We start from the raw sequence: 19,558 nt of genomic DNA, 5'->3' as shown, positions 1-19,558 counted from the left end.
TCAGGTAAGTTTTGATCCAGTAGCTTTAATGATGTCAGTTTCTCTAGATCTTCCACTCTTGTCTCCCACTGTTTCTTTCCATCATTCCCAGTCTCCAACGTGATGGGGAAAAGCAACCACAAAGGTCTAGACCTCGCTTCACTGAGTCACATTATTCAGTGGGAGGCCATTTCTTCTTGTGAATCCATGGCATTCACTCTCTCATTAGTTCTGGACCAGTCAGTGGGAAATGGTGTACGTCCAGTGGCTTGAGCCAATTAGGGGCAGCCTGATAAATGCCAGATCTATCAGAGAAAGGAGGCAGTGGGAATGACCCTGGGGAGACTCCACTAATAACCATAACTCTTGCCCTCTGTGCACCCAAGTCCTTAATGACATTGGCACCTGCAGGCGGAGACTTTGGAAAAAGGCGTTTATTGGTGTGGTGGTCTCAACACTCCCCATGAATTGGAACACACGGCCCCCAGGGTCTCCCAACCCCCTCCCTTGTCTCCCTCCCCTCCCCATCCCCCAGGACCCTGGGAATGGAAGACAATGTGGGATGGGGCCCACGCCCCTGTCTGAGGTACAGTCACTGCCCTTTGCCCTTGCTCTGCCCTCTTCCCCCTGCAAGCACTGGGTGGTGTGGTTTGGGGTGAGTGTTTTCAGAGGGTCTCCCGGGATTCGGAGCTGGTGACTTGGCATCTTGGTCTGGGCTCGGGATGTTTGTGTGAGGCCTCTCCCCCCCACTTTGTGTGATGTGGTGTGCCAGGGTGGGGTATTCCTACATCAGAGAGGCTACCACCTCTCAGTGCCCTGTCCTGACAACAGTTGCCCACCCTTTGGGGGAACGACAGTTGGTCAGCTGCAGCCAGGGGCCTATTGCTGGTCAGTCGCTGGTGTGTGTGTGCGTGTGTGTGTGTGTGCACGTGCGCGCGTGCTCGCGGTCAGGTCAGCCTTCGGGAGGTACAGTTGGTGGACAGGCCAGGGAGTAGTAGACCAGCAAACCCACAGGCATGGGCTGGCTGCAGGGACACTGAGGGCAGCTGTTTGGTGCTGCAGGTGGCCAAAGGGAGTGGGGCTTGGGTAGGGCAAAGCACTGAGACAGACAGGTGACCATAGACACCAGCCTGGCAGTTGGATGGAAGCACCAATTGGCCCAGGAGGGGGCCAGAAAGTCCAGGGGAGGGAAGGGAAGGAGCCAGGAAAAGTGGGAAGGTCTCAGGCTGCTGAGCCAGTGATGGGGCCTCTGGCTACAGACAGGCAATTGGTGGTGGACAGCAGGGAGACCCAGAGTCCAGGTGGTGATCCCCCCACAGACTCACAAAGGCTGAATGACAGCTTGACAGGTGACTGCAACACCCCTCCCCACTCCCAACCTGCTTAGGAAACACCTTTTCAGCAGGGAGGGCAGGAGGCAGTGTGCTGCGTGCATATATTGGTAAAGTAGGGGCCTGGGAAAACCTCCCCTCATAGTTTCTACCACGAAGCCCCCATACCTACCTCCAGCCCCAGGAGAGAGGCAGCAGGGTTGGGGCAGTGGATGTGGGGGTGTTGGGGAGGGAAGACCTCAAGCCCTCTTCCCTGCCCACCCACTCCCCCTCCCCGACACACATACACACACATGCAGGCTCACACGCATATACACCCACTACACACATGCGATCCAGTTGACAGCCTGAGCTAAGAGAGGGGTGGGGGTGGCGGGGGTGGGTCACAATTGGAAACGTGAACAGTGGCGAGAATGGCTGTAGAAAGATGCATAATTTTGCGTTATCCCTCACAGTGATGGGTTCTCTAAAGATCTTTCTTCCTCTTCTTCCTCCTCCTCCTCCGCTCTTCTTCCTCGGTGGCCGAGAGCTCTTCCGCCCCTTGGAGACCCATGCTGATTGCTCCCCCCTTTTCTCTTGCTGTCGGACTCAGGCCCCCCCACAGGGGGAGGCGAGCTGCACTGGGGTCTTCCTACATCCTCCACCACAGCCAGCCCAGGGCAGAGAGGAGGGTCAGGGGCCCTGGGGGCCTCGGGGCTGAGTTCTCCAGGGATCCTGGGCCTGGAGAAAGAGAGAGGGTCACGGGACGAGGCCTGGGAGGAGGAGACCTGTGTGTGTCTCTCCCAGGTGCCTGTCTCTGTCTGCACTGGTCCCTGAGGGTCTCCTATGGGGCTACTTTCTTAAGGGCTGTTCTGAGCCTTTCCCTCTGTGTGGCTGCTCTTCTGGTTTTTGAGTCTCAGCATTTTGTGAAGCATTTGACTCTCTTTCTTATTTCCCTGATTTTCTCAGATCTCTGCTGCTTTTTCATCAGCCTGGGGCTCTCATTGTCTTTCTGTCTTACAGTTTCCCTCCATCCAGCACTGCCACCAAGCATCTTCCAGTCAGCATGTCCAAAACTGCCTTCTCCACGTTTGTCTCCCAGACTGGCTGCTGGCCTGCCCCACCCTCACTATTTCTCCATGTCAGTACTTCAGTGCCACATCCTCATCCACCCGGCTGTTCAGCCAACTTTGGAATCACCTGGTCTCCACTTCCCTCTTCCCCTCCACCTCCAAAACATCTCCCTGGTAGACACTTTGTGCCGCCCCCAGCCTCCTCTCTGGTCTTCTCACCTCCATTTTGTGACACCCCCACCCCAGCTCATCCCTCCAATAGCAGTCAGAGAGATTCTCTTAAGAAGCATCAACCACATGTCACTCCCCCACTTAATAGCCTCCAGTGGCCTCGCCCTGCAGGAGAATAAAATCCAAAATCTTTATCATGGCCCAGGAGACTCTGGTTCTCCCTTCCTCTACAACCTCAAGTCTTGTAGCCACTCTGCTCAGGTCATGCGGGCCTCTGGTTGAACCTCTGCATTCGCTGTTCCCTCTGCCTGCGGAGCTCTTCCAGCAAACCTGGGCAGGGCTGGCTGCTTCTTGCCACTCAGGTGTCAGTTCCAAATGGTACGGACCCCGCCCCCCCTCTTTCTCTGATGAGCTTATCTATTTCCAATCCTATTATTTTTTGCTTGCTTATGTAGATACCTATCTGCTTTTCATTTTATTTCTGTGTCTACTTGTTTATTGCTTTTCTGCTAATACTAGACCATAAGTTTTGCAAACCCCTAGACCTGTCTCTTGTGCACTGCTGCGTCCCCAGCGCCCAATGCCCAGCCCTTAGTGGGCACTGAGTGAATCAACACCCATCGAAAGGATCGTTTTTTCGTTCAGTCTTGTTGTTTGAGTCCCAGCATCCCCTCTCCTAAGTTCTGGTTGAGTCTGAGGGCAGTCCTGGCATCTCCACCCACCAGGCCCCGCCCACTCCCATCGTCCCGCCCACGCCTCCCAGGCCGCGCCCGCCCCGCCCCGCCCCGCCCCGCCCCGCCCCGCCCCGCCCCGCCCCGCCCCTCCCGCCGACCGGCGCTTGCACGCACGCAGGAGCCGCATAGAGGCGCTGGACGCTCCGAGCCGGTTGGCTGCGCGACACGTGTAGTTGCCGTAATGCCGGGCGCTCACGTTGGCAAAGAGTAGCATCGAACGGGTGCGCTCCGTCTGCACCTTCAGGCCCTCGGCCGTGCCGCTGCTCAGCCTGCCGGGGATCCGGGTCAGGGACCGGGCCGCGACCCCTCCAGGCTCCAAGCCCAGGCCATTGACTTGCAGGCTCCCCAGTTCCTCAGAGACCCCCCCTCCCAATACACACACACCCAGACTCAGGGTCTAGCTCCCCAAGGATCCCGGGCCACCCCCGCTGACACCCCTCTCCAGGCACCCTGACCCTCAGGGACACTGGACTTTCCAGGGTATGCCCCCAGTCTCTAGGGGCTCCCAGGCCCTGCTGGACCCCCATGCCAATGGTCTCCTAAAGCTTCCCTGACACATGCTCAGCGTCGACCCCTGACCTCCCTGAATAGCCCAGGGAGATGGAGATCCACACTCATCATGGTGGGCCCAAGCTTCCAGTAAGTCCCCACAATCTCGCTCTGGGGCCCCACCCCCGCGGACCCCATCATCTAAAAGTTGGACCCCTTCCCTCCCACACCACCCCATTCTCGGGACCTAGGACTGTGCCACCTTCCGGCGCGCACAGCCCTCCCGCACCCTCTCACAGCCCGCACAACCCGCAGGTGCTGTCCTCACAGTCTGTCATCCTTGTACCACTGGAAGTCCGCCGGGGGCACTGCCATGGCTTCACAGCGCAGGAGGGCGGCCCGGCCCAGGGCCGTGCGGGCACTGGTCACGTCCGTGATGGTCGGCGGGTCTGGTGACAGCGAGAGTCAGTGAATTCTCCCAGCCAGGTAGGCCTAAGGGGTCCTGCCCCAGCCCCCTTCCTCCCCCCTTCCCAGGAGTCCAGACCTCCTGCCCTCTCTTCCTGCACCCCTTTTTTGCCCAGGGACCCAGGGCCCGCCCCCCTTCTGTGCCCACTGCCAGGGGGCTCACAGTTGACTGTGACCAGCACGCGGCGACTGTCTGGTGCTGAGTTGACCCCGTTGTGAGTCACGCATTCATATTCTCCAGCCTGGCCCCGCTGGATGTCGGAAATCTCCAGGATCTCGCCCTCAGAGGTGAAGCCGTCTGTGGAGGTTGGGAAGGGGAGGGGGCGGGGCCGGACACAAACACTTAACACGGGACAACACGGGCACAACACGGACACACATCAGCGGGGCAGGCACCGCAGGGCCTGGAGTGCCCGGGCCAGGGGAGATAGGAGGGGCTTTGGGGGAGGGGGGCTGGAATCTCCTGGGGGTGGGGCAGGGAGTGAGGATCTGGGCTTAGTAACTAGAACCCAGAAGGGAGGGTCCTAGAATTTGGGGGTACAGGGGATCAAGGGATCTGGGAGTCCATGACTCAGATCATGGGGCTCAGAGGACCCCATGGAGAGGACCCCTGGATCTTAAGGTTCAGAAAGATCCAGGAAATACAAACCCAATGGGGGAAGGCTCTGAGTTCTGGGATCTAGCTCTTGGGGTTCAGACAATATGGATCTGGTAGTTGGGATCAATAATCTGGATAGGTAGGGCCTATGACAGATTTGGGCTCAGAAGACCCTTTGGGACTTAGGGCATCTGGGAAGCCAGGGTCTCAGACCAGGATTGTGGGGTTCAGATGACCCACTGGGGGAGGATCAGGGATCTGAGACCTCGTGATTGGGTCCTGGAGTCTCAGGAATTCAGTGATTGGCACCACTGGCCTCCGAAGACGCAGTGAATGAGGATCTAGGGATCTGGGAAGTGGTGGTAAAGATCCAGATAAGGGGACAGCGGGAGGTGTTGAAATCTAGGAAGTCACATTTGGGCCCCTTCCCATTATGTTTGGGGGTAGTACCCCAGACACAGCAGTGGTTCTCAGCTGGACCATCTGAATCATCGAAGGGCTTGTTCAAAGGAGGTGATGGTGGTGGTGTGGTGGGGAGGGCAATTTCCCGTCATCCGGTCTGGGGCGGCCCCAGAAATGTGATGTCTGGCAAATTCCCAGGGGACGATCATGCTGCTATTTTGGAGACTGCACTTTTGAGAACTGCTGGGCTGGAGCCTCCAGCAAAGATGTAAGTGATATATGTGACCAGGAGGTGGGAATGTGGGCGGGGCCACTGGCTGTACCCTGGCTCAGGTCACGGATCTGAGTCCAGACAAATCCTGTGGCTGGTGGGGAAGACACTGGATACTGGGGGCAGGGACAGGGCGGAGGGGCACGGCTGGGGTCTAATGGGTGATCTAGAGGCCTGGCATGCCAAGTGGTGAAGGCTGTAAGGATCTGAGGTCAGCCAGGGAAATAATGGGATTGGGGTGGGAGGGGGAAATGGAGCTATTACTGGAGTAGGAGGATCAGGAACAGAGGGAAGGGGAGCGCTGGGAATCTAGGGAGGCGTATGGGCAAACGAGGGGCCCATACCGTGGAGAAGAAGGGGCTTGGGCCAGGGGTGAGGTTCTTACCTCGGAGCTGCCTCCAGGTGACCGTGGGCTCCGGCCGCCCCACAGCCAGGCAAAGCAGGTTCACGTTGCCCCCCTCATTCACTGTCACAGGTGAGGAGATGTTCACAATGCGGGCGGGGACTGCGGGGGAGGGGGGTGAGGTCAGAGAGAGGCTGGACATGGGCTCCCAGGACCCAGGGGTCTGGACCCCAGCCCCTCCTCCCTCAGACCCAGGGGTCCAGGCCTCCAGCCCCTCCTCCCTCAGACCCAGGGGTCCAGGCCTCCAGCCCCTCCTCCCTCAGACCCAGGGGTCCAGGCCCCCAGCCCCTGCCCCATCAGACCCAGGGGTCCAGGCCCCCAGCCCTTCCTCCCTCAGACCCAAATGTCCAGACCTCCAGCCCTTCTTCCCCTAAGACCCAGGAGTCCAGGCCCCCTGGCCCCTCCTCCCTCAGACCTGGGTGTCCAGTTGACATTCCCTGTCTTTCTGTAAGTTTTCTCTGTGTTTCTCCCTTGCCTCTAGGTCTGGCTTCCTGTCTAACTTCGGTCTTCCTCACTCTTTCTCAGTCTCTCTCTCTCTCTGCCTTCATCCTAACTTGGTTTTCCTGTCTTCTGTTCTGAATTTCTCTCTCCCCATCTCTATTTTTATTTACTTGTCATTATTATTTCAAAATTAACTTATTTAACAAGTACGCACATGGTGCTTGCTGTGTGGTAAACCCTGTTCTCAGTGTTGTACAAAAATTAACTAATTAAATTCTGACTGCCGCCCTCTGGGGGAGAGGTGGCTATGTTCATCCACTCTGACACGTGGGTGTTTTTTACCCCACGTGACCATGCCTATAATCTGGCTGCCAGAGTCTGATCGGCAGGTTCTTTTTCTTTTCCAGCAGAGCATACAATAAAAGGGTCCCTCCCAATGGAGGATGTCTTAGATCTGATGCACGTGGGGAGTCTCAGCCCACCTCCCCTGCTCAGGGCTCCTCAGCAGGTGGTGGTGCCGTGGAGGCTGGAACCCAGGCCGTTTGGCTCCCGAGTAGGGCTTGTCCTAGCCCCCCTGGGCTGTCCCTGTGTCTGGGTTCCCTCCAGCCCATTTTTGAGGCAGCCTCATCCCTCTCTCTTCCTCCTGCCCTCTCTGTGGGTCTCTCCAGCCCCCTCTCTCCTGACAGGAATTCTGATGCATCCTGCTGTGCAGGACTCCCTCTGCACACCTGACTCATTTTCTCCCTGGGCCCCTGCACGTGCTGTTCCTTCTCTGGCATCAGCTCTGCACCCGGCTGAAGGTCTCAGCTCAGACACTGTGTCTGGGAGCCTGCCTCTCCTTTGGAAAGTCACCTCCAAAGAGGTAGGGACAGCTCGATCAGTGTCTTCTCTATCCCCAGTGCCTGGAGCAATGCCAGGACATAGTAGGTGCTCAATAAATGGGGCTGAGCCAATGAATGTGGTCTTCCTGTGAGCGCACCTTCCCCTTCCTTTGTAGCTCTCCTGACTTTGAAGCTGTGATGCTGAAGAGTCACTGCCTGTGTGACTGTCCCTTCCTTTTCTTAGCTGAGATCAGCAAAGGCGGGGCAGTGTCTGCCTCCCATGTGGGTGTACCTGGAGACCTTGCCCCTCCCCCGCTTGCCCTCGCTCACCACCTCTGCCCTCAACCCTGCCCATCTGGCTTCGGGCTCACCATGGACGATGAGGTAGACCTGAGTGGTGTACGGCTGGTGAGGGGTCTGGAAGGAGCAGGTGTAGAGGCCCTCGTCGCCCAGCCCCACCTGGGTGATGAGGATGGAGAACTCCTCAGGTGTGTTGATGAGCAGCCGCACCCTTGGGTCACTGGTCCAACGGTCATTGCCCGCATACAGGATGTTGGAGCGGTTCAGCCAAGCCACTCGGGTCACGTGCTCATCGATGAAGCAGCTACAGGAAGGATGAGGAGAGGAGGGTCCTTCCTTCTCTCCTTCATCCCAGCCTGGCTTTCCAGGCTCTCCCATTGCAGGGGCTTAGGGAAGGGGTGGGGAATGTGCCACTACACCTCCAGGTCCCACTGCAGCCCTGAGGGGTGACTGTGCTCACTTTATAGGTGGGCAAACTGAGCCCTAGAGAGGGAAAGTTGTGAGCTCAAGTGCACATGGGATGATAGCTGATGGAGACTGTTGTGTGCCAGGGATCTGAAAAGAGGATGACAGGCAGTCTGGGACAGAGATGCATAAAGATGAGGTACACAGACCCAGAGAGAGGGGGACAGGGACCCAGAGAGAGGGGGACAGGGACCCAGAGAGAGGGGGACAAGGGACCCAGAGAGAGGGAGACAGGGACTCAGAGAGAGGGGGACAGGGACCCAGAGAGAGGAAGACAGAGACCAGAGAGAGAGGACAGAGACCACAGAGTGGGGGACAGGGACCCAGAGAGAGGGGACAGAGACCAGAGAGAGGGGACAGAGACCACAGAGAGGGGGACAGGGACCCAGAGAGAGGGGACAGAGGCCAGAGAGAGGGGACAGAGACCAGAGAGAGGGGACAGAGATCCAGAGTGGGCAGAGGTCTGGGGAAACGATAATCCTGGCTTGCATTCACAAGCAGCCACAGTGTGCTATGCTCTCTCAGCTCAGGGTATGTGTACGGACCCTTCAACCCCCACAAAAGCAACATGGTGGTTACTGATCCTTCGCCCACTTGACAAACAGGGACTCTGAGGCCCAGAGTCCATGCCCCTAGTGACCTCTCCTGACAGGGATGTGCTGGGCTTCACCCCAGGCCAGGGTTGTTCCCTAGGGATGGCGAGGGGACAGGACTGCAGTCCCAGGGAGATCTTCCGAGGCCCCGTACCTGAGGGTGGCATTGTCGCCTTCGCACACTGTGTAGTTGTCAGCGGGGGAGCTGAACTCCAGGCTCTGGGACAGCAGCCCTGCGGATGGGAGGGCTGGCTCAGCACGGTGCACACCGACACACGCCCTCGCAGACAGATGGTCTCCACACCTACCCACATGTATGTTCATTTATGTTCCCAGAAACACACATTGCAGCAGACACACACAACACGGATGTGTCCTTTCACAAGCCCACACTCACTGAGACAGACTGGGACACACATACCTACACACCTCCAGAGACACTGGGCCCATACCCCAATGACAGCACACAGACACACATGCATGAAAGATGTGTGCACACCAACATGCATGTTCACACACACCTGCAAGTGAACAGACACATGCCCATACACAGAGATACATGTGTGTGCATACATGTATACACAGATGCACAGTGAAGACAGGTTCAAGAGTGCATAGATACATATCCAAAGGCACACGCACAACAAACATATGCGGAGACACACATACACAGATGGACACGGGCACACACATTCAGACACAGATACACAGAGAAACCTGTACATATGTAGCCAACACATGCAGACACACACATGTGCACACACTAATTCAGGAATACACGGAAAGACACACACACGGAGCTGGCTGCATGTATTCAACACTCATGCATGTGCACCACCAGACACACATCTACCACAAACACACCCTCAGGTACAGTGCACAGCCACACACAGATCTTGGCAGACATACGTGTCTACACAGACGCACGCGTGGGCCTGTGCTCACCCGGGCACTCTCTTGCGGGCACAGGTCCATGCCTGCCCGCACACTCCAGCGCAGCTCCAAGGCCCCATTGCCCGGCAGGGCCCCCACCCCCACCCATTCATCTCTCTGTGGACTGTGGCCAGCGGGCTGGACCGGAGCCAGGGAGTGGGGGCTGAGCAAGTCGAGGCGGCCGGATGGAGATGCACCAGGCTGGGGAGAGGAGGAGGCCGAATGACCTTGGACGCCTAGGGAGGGAGGGCCCTGCCCTGCCCTGGTTGAGGAGCTAATTAATCTGATGAATTAATTGCCTGTGCTGCCCCAATGACTCCCGAGGGCCCTCTCCATCAGCAGCCCCTCAGGACCGGCCTGGGGCAGAGCCAGTGCAGTGGGTAGCCCCTCATCCTGGCCTTACCCGGTCACTTCTGGATGTAGGGAGGGGGCTGGTCCTCCCCAGGTGTGCAGAGTGGACAGGGCCATTCACAGCCATGGTAACAGCAGGGGACAGCCAGGAGATGGACACACATGCACAGCCACCAGGGTCCAGAAAGGACACACAGAGCCAGCTCCAGGCCAGGAAAGAGTCCCACACTCAGTCACATGCATGGCAATGGGCCCTGCTCACAGGAACAGGCCCACACACACTCAGGGTGACAACACAGCCCACAACACCCACCCAGCAGAAGGTCACTTAGAAAAGACAAGTCTCTCTGAGGAGCACTGCTGTTGTCATGGTCAGGCAGAAGGGACAGCCCCAGGCCAAGCAGCGTCACACACTGAGTCACCCCACCACGTACAGCACAACACAGTTGTACACTGACACTAACAGCCTCCTACATGCAGGTGCAAAGTCTGCACACAGTCACAGCCCTACCCAGGGGGCCATCTACAAACACACACACACACACACACACAAACACCTTTCCAGCCCAAGGGCCAGGCTTGTCCCCACCCCAACTATGGGATTTCGTGCCTGAAGCTACAGCCTGTGCAATGACACAGGGACACCATCACAGCCTCTGAAATACAAAGGGGCTGCTGTGAGCCAAGAATGGGGCGCACAGTCGCAGTGTCACCTACAATCATATCACACACAGGCATCCCACAGGAGCTGTCACACTCCTGGTGACACGGATCCTGGGCCAGGGATCCTCCACTTCAGCACCTATGGGGTGTGGGGCTGGAGCCTTCTTCGGGGAGGGGCCGTCCCGTGCTGTGCAGAATGTGCGGCAGCACCTCTGGCCTTGACCTTCTAGGGGTCAGCAGCTCCTCCCACCGCACCAGGGTGACAACCAAAAATGCCTCCAGTCATTGCTAAATGCCCCTTAGGGGGCCAAACAAACCCCCTCCCACCCGTGACAGCTGCGGCCTCAGCTGAAAGGAGGGGGACCCAGCCTGGGGTGAGGAGGGAGCTGTCCGAGGTGCTGGACAAGCATCCAGGAACCCAGCGCTCCTGGGCTCAGGCCTTGCCCCCAGCCAGGAGCTGCCATGGGAACTAGGCCCACAGACCAGGGCGGTGGGGTGAGGAGTGGACCCCACACCCACATCCAAGGCCCTAACCAAACGTCCCAGCAGGCAGAGATACAGAGAAACCCCTTGCCAGAGGGATCTTTCCAACACACAGAAGTGCCCCGCCCCTGTGCCCGGTGTCCGGGGCTCTGATATCACTCCCCTGCCTCATCTCCCTTGGCACATGTGGGCCCAGCACTGTCCATCCCTCTGACTCATAGTTTCCCATCAAACACTTCTTCTTCAGAGCCCTCATAGAGCGGGGCCTTTCCTGGGAGAGGTGGTGTCTATCAGCCCAGGGCACCTTAGATCAAGGTCAACTGCCTCCCGTACCTGCTCCTCCAAAGCAGGGCCTGGGGCAGACCATCATCTGTGTTCCCAGCATGCCCAGCTCTGGGCATGGCTGAGGGCATTCCCAAATTTCTCCAGGGCAGAGCCTGGGTCTGACTCAGGTCTGCATCCCCAGCATCTTCCAGCCCAGGGTTTGGCCCTGGAAGGCCTTGGGAAATATTTGTTGAATGAGTGAATATAAATGGATGCCTTTCACATGCTTCTCCAGCCTTTGAACTCCTACTCATTCTTCAAGACCCAAACTCAAATGCCCCCTCCTCCAGGAGGACTCTCCCTGACTGTTTGAGAGTGCACAGTTCCACTCTCTCTAATGGGTGCATGTTGACTCAGCTGTGACAGTGTCCCTACCTGCCCCAGAATTCCCCAAGGGCCCAAATCTTGGCTGTGTTCCCGGGAGCTGGGTTTAGTTCTGAGCAGGGAAGTGTTCATAGAGGGAACAGATGATGTCTATAGACTGGATGAGAAAGCCCTGCGGAGCCTGAGCTGGGAAATGAAATGTCTGCCCCATCATTTCCTGGCTGGGTGACTCCCCCGCCCCTGCACAATCTGGATCTCAGCTCCCCGATGTGTAAAAGAGAGAAAAATAAGAATTCTTCCCTCTGAGGGTTTTTGTGGGGGATTCCACGGGAACACGCTAGCAAAATGTTTAGCTCAGTGCTTAGCATGCAGAAAGGGCCCAATAAATGCTAGCTGTTCAGAATAGCACCTTCTTTTTATAGGAAGCATCTCTTGCTATCCCTGGTTCGAGGTCAGTCTCCCCAGGGGTGGGGGTGGGGTGGGGCTCAGGAAGGGCAGGATGTGTCTGGGTTGTAAGTTGCTCTGTGCCCAGCTCCCACCCCTGAGGTTGGCGGTCCTTCAGATGCCCTGTCAGCATAAGCAGGCGCCAAAAGGAATGGACTGAGTGGGCTGCCCAGGTTCAAATCTCCGCTCTGCCTCTGCGTTGCACAGACTTATTTCACCTCCCTGACACTCAGTTTCCCCACCTCTAAATGGGAATGATCATCATCGTGCCTCCTTCTTCAGGTTGCAGGAGGATGAAAGGAGGTCATTCAAGTAACAGTATAGGGCCTGGCGGTTAAGTGCCTGCCCAAAGTCTCATGGTGGGGTGATTATGGGGCAGATGCCAGCCTGTCCAGGGTCAGTGATGACTGGATGGGTCCCATGGGTCCCTCCTAGTCCCAACTAGCAGCCCTCACACCTGTCTGATAAATCTAGGGATGAGGGTTGAAGAGGGGTGAGTTCCCCTCTCTTAAGAGAGAGGGGGATTTCTAACAAGCTGGGTGACCTTGAGTGGGAAGTAGGAATCTCCCGGCACCCCTGGAAGGAACTTAGGCAAAATTGGGACCCTCCAATGGGGGGGTGCTCGGGTTCCACCATCCTGAAACCCACAGATGGGGACCCAGAAGCCCAGGAATGTGTGTGAGTAAGAGGCAGTAGTGTGGCCGGCTTGAGGGGATGGGGAGACACATTTGGAGGGGAAGAGCAGTAAATGGGGTGGGTCCTGGCCTGGCTGCCACGGGAGAGCCCCTGACCCCTCTTTCTAGAAATTACTGACTTTGGAAGGCCAGGGGTCTTTGCATCACTGATGCCCAGAGTCTGAACCACCTGTGCCAAGGGCACTGGAAATTTCCACTGGTTCCAACCCCAGGACCTTTGCCTCTGCTGTTCCCTCAGGGTCTTCTGAAGGTGGACCTCTCCACTTCCTTCCGCCTGAACCGTATGCACTCTCCACTGCTCCCTCGACCACCTGAGAGCCCACACAGCCAGCTTGTTCCTAATTTTCTTCCCATTACCCATCACTCTCTGAAATTACCTATTTACTTGCTGGCTTGTTTTTAGATTTTGTTTCAGTTTTTTGCTCTCTCTCTCTGTCCCACTGGGATCTAAGCTCTGCGAGGGCAGTGACGTCATCTGTCTGTGATGTGCAGCAGACCCACCGTGCCCGGAATAGACACTGTGCTCAGTAATATGTGCAGAGGGAATAGATGAGCAGAGACCACAGTCCAGACAAGACAGATGGACCCTGGGTCTGATGCCTAGGTCTGCCCTGCTCTCTCTGTCCAGCAAGGCCTCACCACCAGCCGGTGCACTCAGGAACTGTCCCATAGGCCAAAAAAAAAAAAAAAAAAAAAAAAAATCAAAGCTAGAACGATATCTATGGATGCCAGAGAAGTAGAAAAAAAGCCAAGTGCAGAGAAATGGATTTATTTTGTTTCTATCTTGGGAAAAGCATCACACACAAACCAACCCCTTCCTGATCTGGCACTCTGGGGGCCCCACTTTGTCTAAGTGAGAGGGGCTGTACTCGGAGAACAGGTTGGGGAGGGGGGGTCAGGTTCGCTGTGCTATACAGGACTGGTAACCCTCAGGAATTCCTCCTGCAATTCTGAAAACAGAAGAGAGGAGAAGATCCAATTTTGTGTACCTCCTCCCATCAGGTTTTTCTCAGCTCGGGGGCAGGCAGGTGCAACTGACTGCCTTTCTCACTTCTGCTTCTGTCCCAGCTCACCAGGCCCCTCTCCCCGGGTGCAGCACTCAGAAGTGGGGAGCTGAGGCCCACAGGTGGGGAAACACCCAGCCTAGGTCATGGGCCACCTCCCGGCTCTACTAAGCTGCCAGCCCAGGCTGTGCACACAGCAGGATGTCTTGGGTCCTGAAAAGCGGAAAGTGGGAAGTTACCTTGGGCATAAAGGGAGAGAAAGTGTAGGGGGAAGTGAAGGGAGAAGGCTAGGGCCAAGGAAAGGACAGGGAGAACAATGAGAGGTGTTGGTGAATTCCCACAAGTAAATGAGGACCAAGGCCGGCATGAGAGACCCAGGAAGGGACAGAGACACACACGTGGTGTGACAACGGGAAGTGTCTCCAGAGGCAGGGAGGGACAGATGTGAAATTGTGCTGAGACCAGCAGGGGTGGAGAGACGGAGACCCTGAGACAGACACCGGGAATGTCACCCAGAGCCCGGGAGCCTCCGGAAGTGGCTGAGACGCCTAGAGAGACACACAGACAAGTGACAGCGACAGGGAGACACAGGCGGGTGGTCAGAAAGTCAGACAGTGAGTCAGACAGCTCAGGGGAAGGAGCGCTCAGACCATGGGCACCAAGAAGAGACAAACTCCAGGACCCCCTGGGGCCCCAGCCTGCGACCTGCGGGCACTGGCTGACCCCTGACCTGCGTGCGGGGAGCCGCAGTGGTGGGGTGACTGTGGGCGGCTGCAGGTGCGCTCCTAGTTGGACTCAGTGTCGGTGTTTACGAGGCTGTGCGGGACCCGGTGTGTGTGGGCGGGAGGCGCAGAACAACAGCAGCCTCACTCAGACTGGCGGGGGCTCTCGCTTGTCCCCGAATGTGTCCCTGACTCTGTGACCCTTGTTTGGAGGCAGGGCCCGGGGGAATCCTCCAGAAGCACTTAATTAACACTCTTCCTGGTCTCCCGCGTCCTTGCTTGCCCCTCCCCCCCGGGGGTCATCTCGTGGACCGTCGGTGCTGCAGCCCCCCCGCTGGGAAAACACAAGGTCTAGCTACACATCCTCCATCCAGAGATTGCTCGGTGCGCCCCCTGAGGCCCCCACTTTCCATTCTCCCCTCCCTCCTCCGTAGATGACCCCGCAGCCCCCTCCCCCACTGGGAGGCTGTTCACCCTTTGACCCTGTGTTAGTCCTTTCCTTCCATCTCAATCTGCCCGGCGCTCAAGCTCCAGTCCAGCCCCAGGGAGCCCAGGCATTTAGCCAGAGCTCCCCACATCTGAATCCGTAGCTCAGCACCCCAACTTTCTGGATCCCCATTCCCCCACATAACTGCAACTCCCCAAATACCAACACTTTGTCCCAACCTATGTGACCCAGATGGGGAATTCCAGCCTCTTTCTAGCTGAGACACCAGACCCCCGCCCCCGCCCCCACCTTTTCCTGGCCCTGGGACTGAGGTCTCTGGACACCCCTGCCCCCTCCCTATACTGACCCGGGGAAGACGCCATCCCTCCGCTTTTGCCCACACAAACACCCACCCTGGCCCTCAGGCCAGGACCCCCTCAGGGACCATCTCCCCGCAGAGAGGCGACCCTCTAGGGGGCATCCCTTTCCCCCTACACCCCAATTCAGCTCAGAGATCCTGCCCGGAGCCCCTTCCTTCAGCATCGCGTCCCCCCTCCTTGTCCGAAGCCGCACACTCCCGCCCTCAGGCCGGGGCCCGGTGTCTGCGACCCTCTCCCTGGTTGACCGGGAGGAGCAGACCTCCGCCTCCAGGCCCAGGCTCCAGCCCAGGGCGCAGACCAGCCCCGGGGCTCGCACCCACTCGTCCGAGGACCCCGAGCCCGGCCGGGGATGCAGCCCCCGCTCCGGGGCCCAGACCTCGCGTCTGGGGGCCTCCCCTTCCCCGTCCACGGATGCAGCCCCCCTCCCGTCCCCTGTCCCCGCCAGGGACCCCGGCGTCCCGGCCGAGCCCCCGCCCCCGGCGCTGCGGTACCTCGGCTGATGACGGCCAGGCCGGCCAGGGCGGCGGCGGCGAGGAGCCGGAGCCGGGCCCCGGGCGCAGGGGGGGGCATCGCGGCGGCGGCAGCGGCGCGAAGGGGGAGGGGGAAGGGGGGGCCGTCCCGGGGCACGCAGGTCCTGGGGGGAGAGGGGGAGGGGGAGGGGGACCCCGCCAGCGGCTGCACCGGCCCGGGGGGGCGGCGGGGGCGGGGGGAAGGGGCTGGGGGGGCGCGACGAGGCGGCCGGAGCTGCTGCAGACCCAGGGAGGGGGGCGGCGCTGACGGGCAGGAAGGCCGGCCAATCAGGGAAGGCGGGGGGCTGGGGAGGCGGGGCCGAGGGGGTTGCTTGTAGGAGGGAGAGGCCTTTGTTACTGCGGCCCGGCCCTACCCCTGCCCGCCCCCGGCGTCCTGGGCCCGCCCCCCTCGATCCCAGCAACCCTGGGTCGGGGACACTTCTCCTGAAGCCCACCTCCTTCCTGCTTCAGTCCCAATGTCGTCCTCCCTCGGACCCAGGGTTCCAGGCTCCCGTTCCTCCCCCTCTCAGACCCAGGGGTCCAGGCCCCCCCACCCCGCGGCCTCCTTTTCCTGTGGGTCATAGTTCAGCTTATCTACTTCCATGAATAACACTGACTCTAGGGATGAAATTTTCTCCTTCCTTCCAACCCACTGCTCAGCCCCAGTATGACAAGGGAATGGGAAGGCACGGGGGTACCCAATCTGGGGGCTGGGAGTGGAGAGGAGCTGGTAGTTCAAGGCTTAGGAGCAACACCTCCCCCTCCCGCCCCCATTCTTTCACGGGTTTGGCTCTGTGACCTTGGACAAGTCACTTCTCTTCCCAAAACCTCAGCGTCCTCCCCTGCAAGGTGGAACCACCTCCAAAAGACCCCATCCAGCACCTGGACGACCGGCGGTTCCTTCTTTCCTCCTGGCCCCACCACTCATCCATTTACTAGGCACAGTCCTTCCTGGCCCGCCAGGTGAAGTGTCCCTGTCCCTGTCCCTCACACAGGCCTCAGAGGCAGGCGAACAGTCTCTGAGCCTGCTCCATGGCTGGGGAGGCTGGAGGCAGCAACCTTTAAAGCCGCCCCATGGGCGCTGTCTTACCTCAAAAGCATATCCATTCTCAATCCTCCCCCCCGCCCCCCCCCCCCCCATTCAGTCTGCTAGAGGAGCTGGCTTTGCCTCCTAAACAGATCTCAGCTCTGTCCTCTACCCCTCCCCCCACCTTGCTCTGAGCTGCCACCATCTGCCCCTGTAGGGCTGCTCTGACTACAGCAGCCAAAGCCCTGGTCTCCCCACCCCGACCACCTTCCATCAACAGCCCCTGAGCACCGCCCTGCCTCAGACACTCAGTTCCAGCTGCTCCATCTTTCTCTCTCTTCCTTGAACAGGCCAAACTTACTCCAGCCCCAGGGCTGCCCTCTCTTTTGCAGTGTTCTTCCCGCTGGATTGGCACCAGCTTCTTTCATAGTATTTAGGTCTCCCCTTTAACAAGCCTTTGTTGACTGGGCTCTGCAAAGGAACCCTCACTTCCAAGACAGTATCTTGGTCACACCTCTGTTTTGCTTTCTCCCTAGTCTCTATTATTCCCTATTTCATGTGTTCACTTACTTTCAATCATGCCCCTCCTTCACGTCCGACTTCCAGAATGTAAGCTTTGCTAGGGCCGGGTTTTTCTTTCTTTCTTTTTTTTTTTTTTTTTTGTGGAGGGGGCACCAAGTTACCTGGAACATCCTTCTCCACCAGGGAAACTTCCTTACCCTTCCACACCCAAGCAGACTGCCCAGGATCTGGGGATTCCATCTGCACTTGGCAAGAGGTTTGCATTCTGAATAAAGACACCTCTTTTTGGCAGGACATGGGTTTGGAGAGAGGGTGTCCCTTTCCTATTTGTGCTTCTAATCAGATTTGCAAATGAGCGGCTTCTCTGGGATCCACACTGCTTTTAACAACAGGGCTTTAATTATTAACATGTTTGAGTCCAGAGATTTCACACTGAAACCTGAATCTCTGGATTCTCCTTTAAAAAAAAAAGTCAGATCTGGCAATAGAGACCTGTTCCTGCTGGGAGGTGGGCAGCAGGGCAAAGGCGGGGGTGTGGGGGGGGGGTGGGAATGAGAGCAGAGTTCACTGCAGCTGGGCGCCCCCTTCAGGTGGGGTACCTGCTCTCCAGATGGATTCACCAGGCCTCTTGCATTCGTTTTGTTACCTGCCTGGCCCTGTGGAGTTCTGAGTTTACAGCCCCTGCACTAGAGTCTTATAGGGTCGGGAGAAGATGACCAGGGACCTAGGATTCAGAGATCCTGAGCAGGGCACAATCTTGCTGTGTGACCTGAGGCATTGTGAGCCTCAGTTTCCCTGTTTGCAAAGCTGAGTGTGGAGGATGGGGTCTCAGGAGCCCCAATGTCCCCAAAGACAGAAGTCCTTTTTTTTTTTTTTAATGTTTCAGCCCCTTCCTTCCTACGGGTCTCAGTCTCTCTCACTGTAGAATGCAGAGGCTGTATGTGATCCGTGGTTTTCCTGGAGGCTGTAGGAGAGTCACTGTCACTCTGGGTTCACAGTGTCCCCCATGGCCGGTGCAACAGCAATAGTCCATTTCCTGGTGCTCCTGGTGCTCAGTATTCACACCTGCTCCGGAGGGCAGGGAGCAGGGTGTGGCCTCAGGGGATGTCTGCCGGGTGAATGGTGAGTGCCTGGCAGTGGAGGGTCCGTGCTGACATGTCTGCAAACCACAAGCTGGTCACCATCCACCCTGGAGCCTCCTTTCTCACCTTAGACTGAGGGAGAACCAGGTCTTGACGTTTCTCTGCCCCGGGCAAGTCCATTCCCCTCTCCAGGCCTCCCACAAATGGTGGGATCCAGCCACCTCCCAGAAGCCTCTGTTATGGGCTGAGTTGCGTCCCTCCCCACCCCACTTCCTGCCCCAAATTCATATGGTGAGCCCTAACTCCAGGACCTCAGAATGTGACTGTATCCAGAGACAGGGCCTTTAGAGGGATAATTAAGGTAAAATGAGGTCATTAGGGTGGGCCCTCATCCGGTTGGATTGATTTCCTTACAACAGGAGGAGATTAGGACACAGACACACACTTTGAGGACCATGCCACCATCTGCAGGCTAAGGGGAGAAGCCTCAGGAGGAACCAGCCCCACCAACACCTTGATCTCAGACTTCTAGCTTCCAGAATCATGAAAAAACAAAAAAAAACAAAAAATAAAAACAAAAACACCAAAACGCCTTTCTGTTGTTTAGGTTACCCAGTCTGTGGTACCTTGTTACTACAGCCTGAGCAGAGTAATAACGCTCTCTTCCTAGTCTGTGCTATCTTGTCCTGGCTGAGCCGTGGCTGCCTGCACCAAGTGGCCTCCTCCGTGGGACAGCGGCTGGGCTGCTGAAAGGGGAGCTCAGCTTGAAGAACCGGACAGAGGCTAAGGCCCAGCCCTGGTTCTCTGTGCTGGGATCATGCATCGGAATGAGCTGGAGAGCTTGCCCCAAGCATACACCCTCTGGGTTCCAGCCCTGGGGCTCTGGGTTGGAGGGTCCAGGGGTGCCTGGGAGTCCTTTGTTTTGCAAGAGTGGCCCTGGTGGCCTGGGTGCTGCAGCAGCCTGACCGGTAGACAGCCTGAGCTCCCACAGTCCCAGGGTCTTACCTCCAGCCGAGACTGGTGAAGTTTCAGCTTCCGTCTCCTTGGGTGTTTCTGGCTCCTCCAGCAGCTCTGGTTTCTCAAAGATCAGGGCCTCTTCTTCCTTGGGGATCTGATGCTTTGCCCACTGCTTAAGCATCTTCACTCTAAGACA

General features: G+C 57.8%; 1 protein-coding gene across 2 annotated transcripts; it reads right to left on the bottom strand.

The window, feature by feature from the left end:
• Positions 1-397: 397 nt before the first annotated feature.
• Positions 398-19,544, bottom strand: IGLON5 (IgLON family member 5). Of its 2 annotated transcripts, none has more exons than XM_028529474.2 (8): positions 19,411-19,544; positions 8,670-8,748; positions 7,529-7,761; positions 5,878-5,997; positions 4,385-4,519; positions 4,085-4,205; positions 3,382-3,536; positions 398-2,030 (listed from the first exon to the last, which is right to left on the bottom strand). In XM_028529474.2, exons 1-8 carry the CDS (start codon positions 19,541-19,543, stop codon positions 1,942-1,944), a joined length of 1,065 nt encoding a protein of 354 aa, XP_028385275.2. In that variant the 5' UTR covers position 19,544; the 3' UTR covers positions 398-1,941. The 2 variants fall into 2 exon arrangements, with proteins under 2 accessions (XP_028385275.2, XP_028385276.1); XM_028529475.2 differs by lacking the exon at positions 19,411-19,544 and adding an exon at positions 15,757-15,841.
• Between the last annotated feature and the right edge of the window lie 14 nt (positions 19,545-19,558).

The sequence above is a fragment of the Phyllostomus discolor genome, chromosome 12, assembly GCF_004126475.2.
Source record: "Phyllostomus discolor isolate MPI-MPIP mPhyDis1 chromosome 12, mPhyDis1.pri.v3, whole genome shotgun sequence".
In the NCBI taxonomy this organism is placed as follows: domain Eukaryota; kingdom Metazoa; phylum Chordata; class Mammalia; order Chiroptera; family Phyllostomidae; genus Phyllostomus; species Phyllostomus discolor.
Note: the sequence above shows the minus strand (reverse complement) of the source record. Positions and strands in the feature narration are given on the sequence as shown.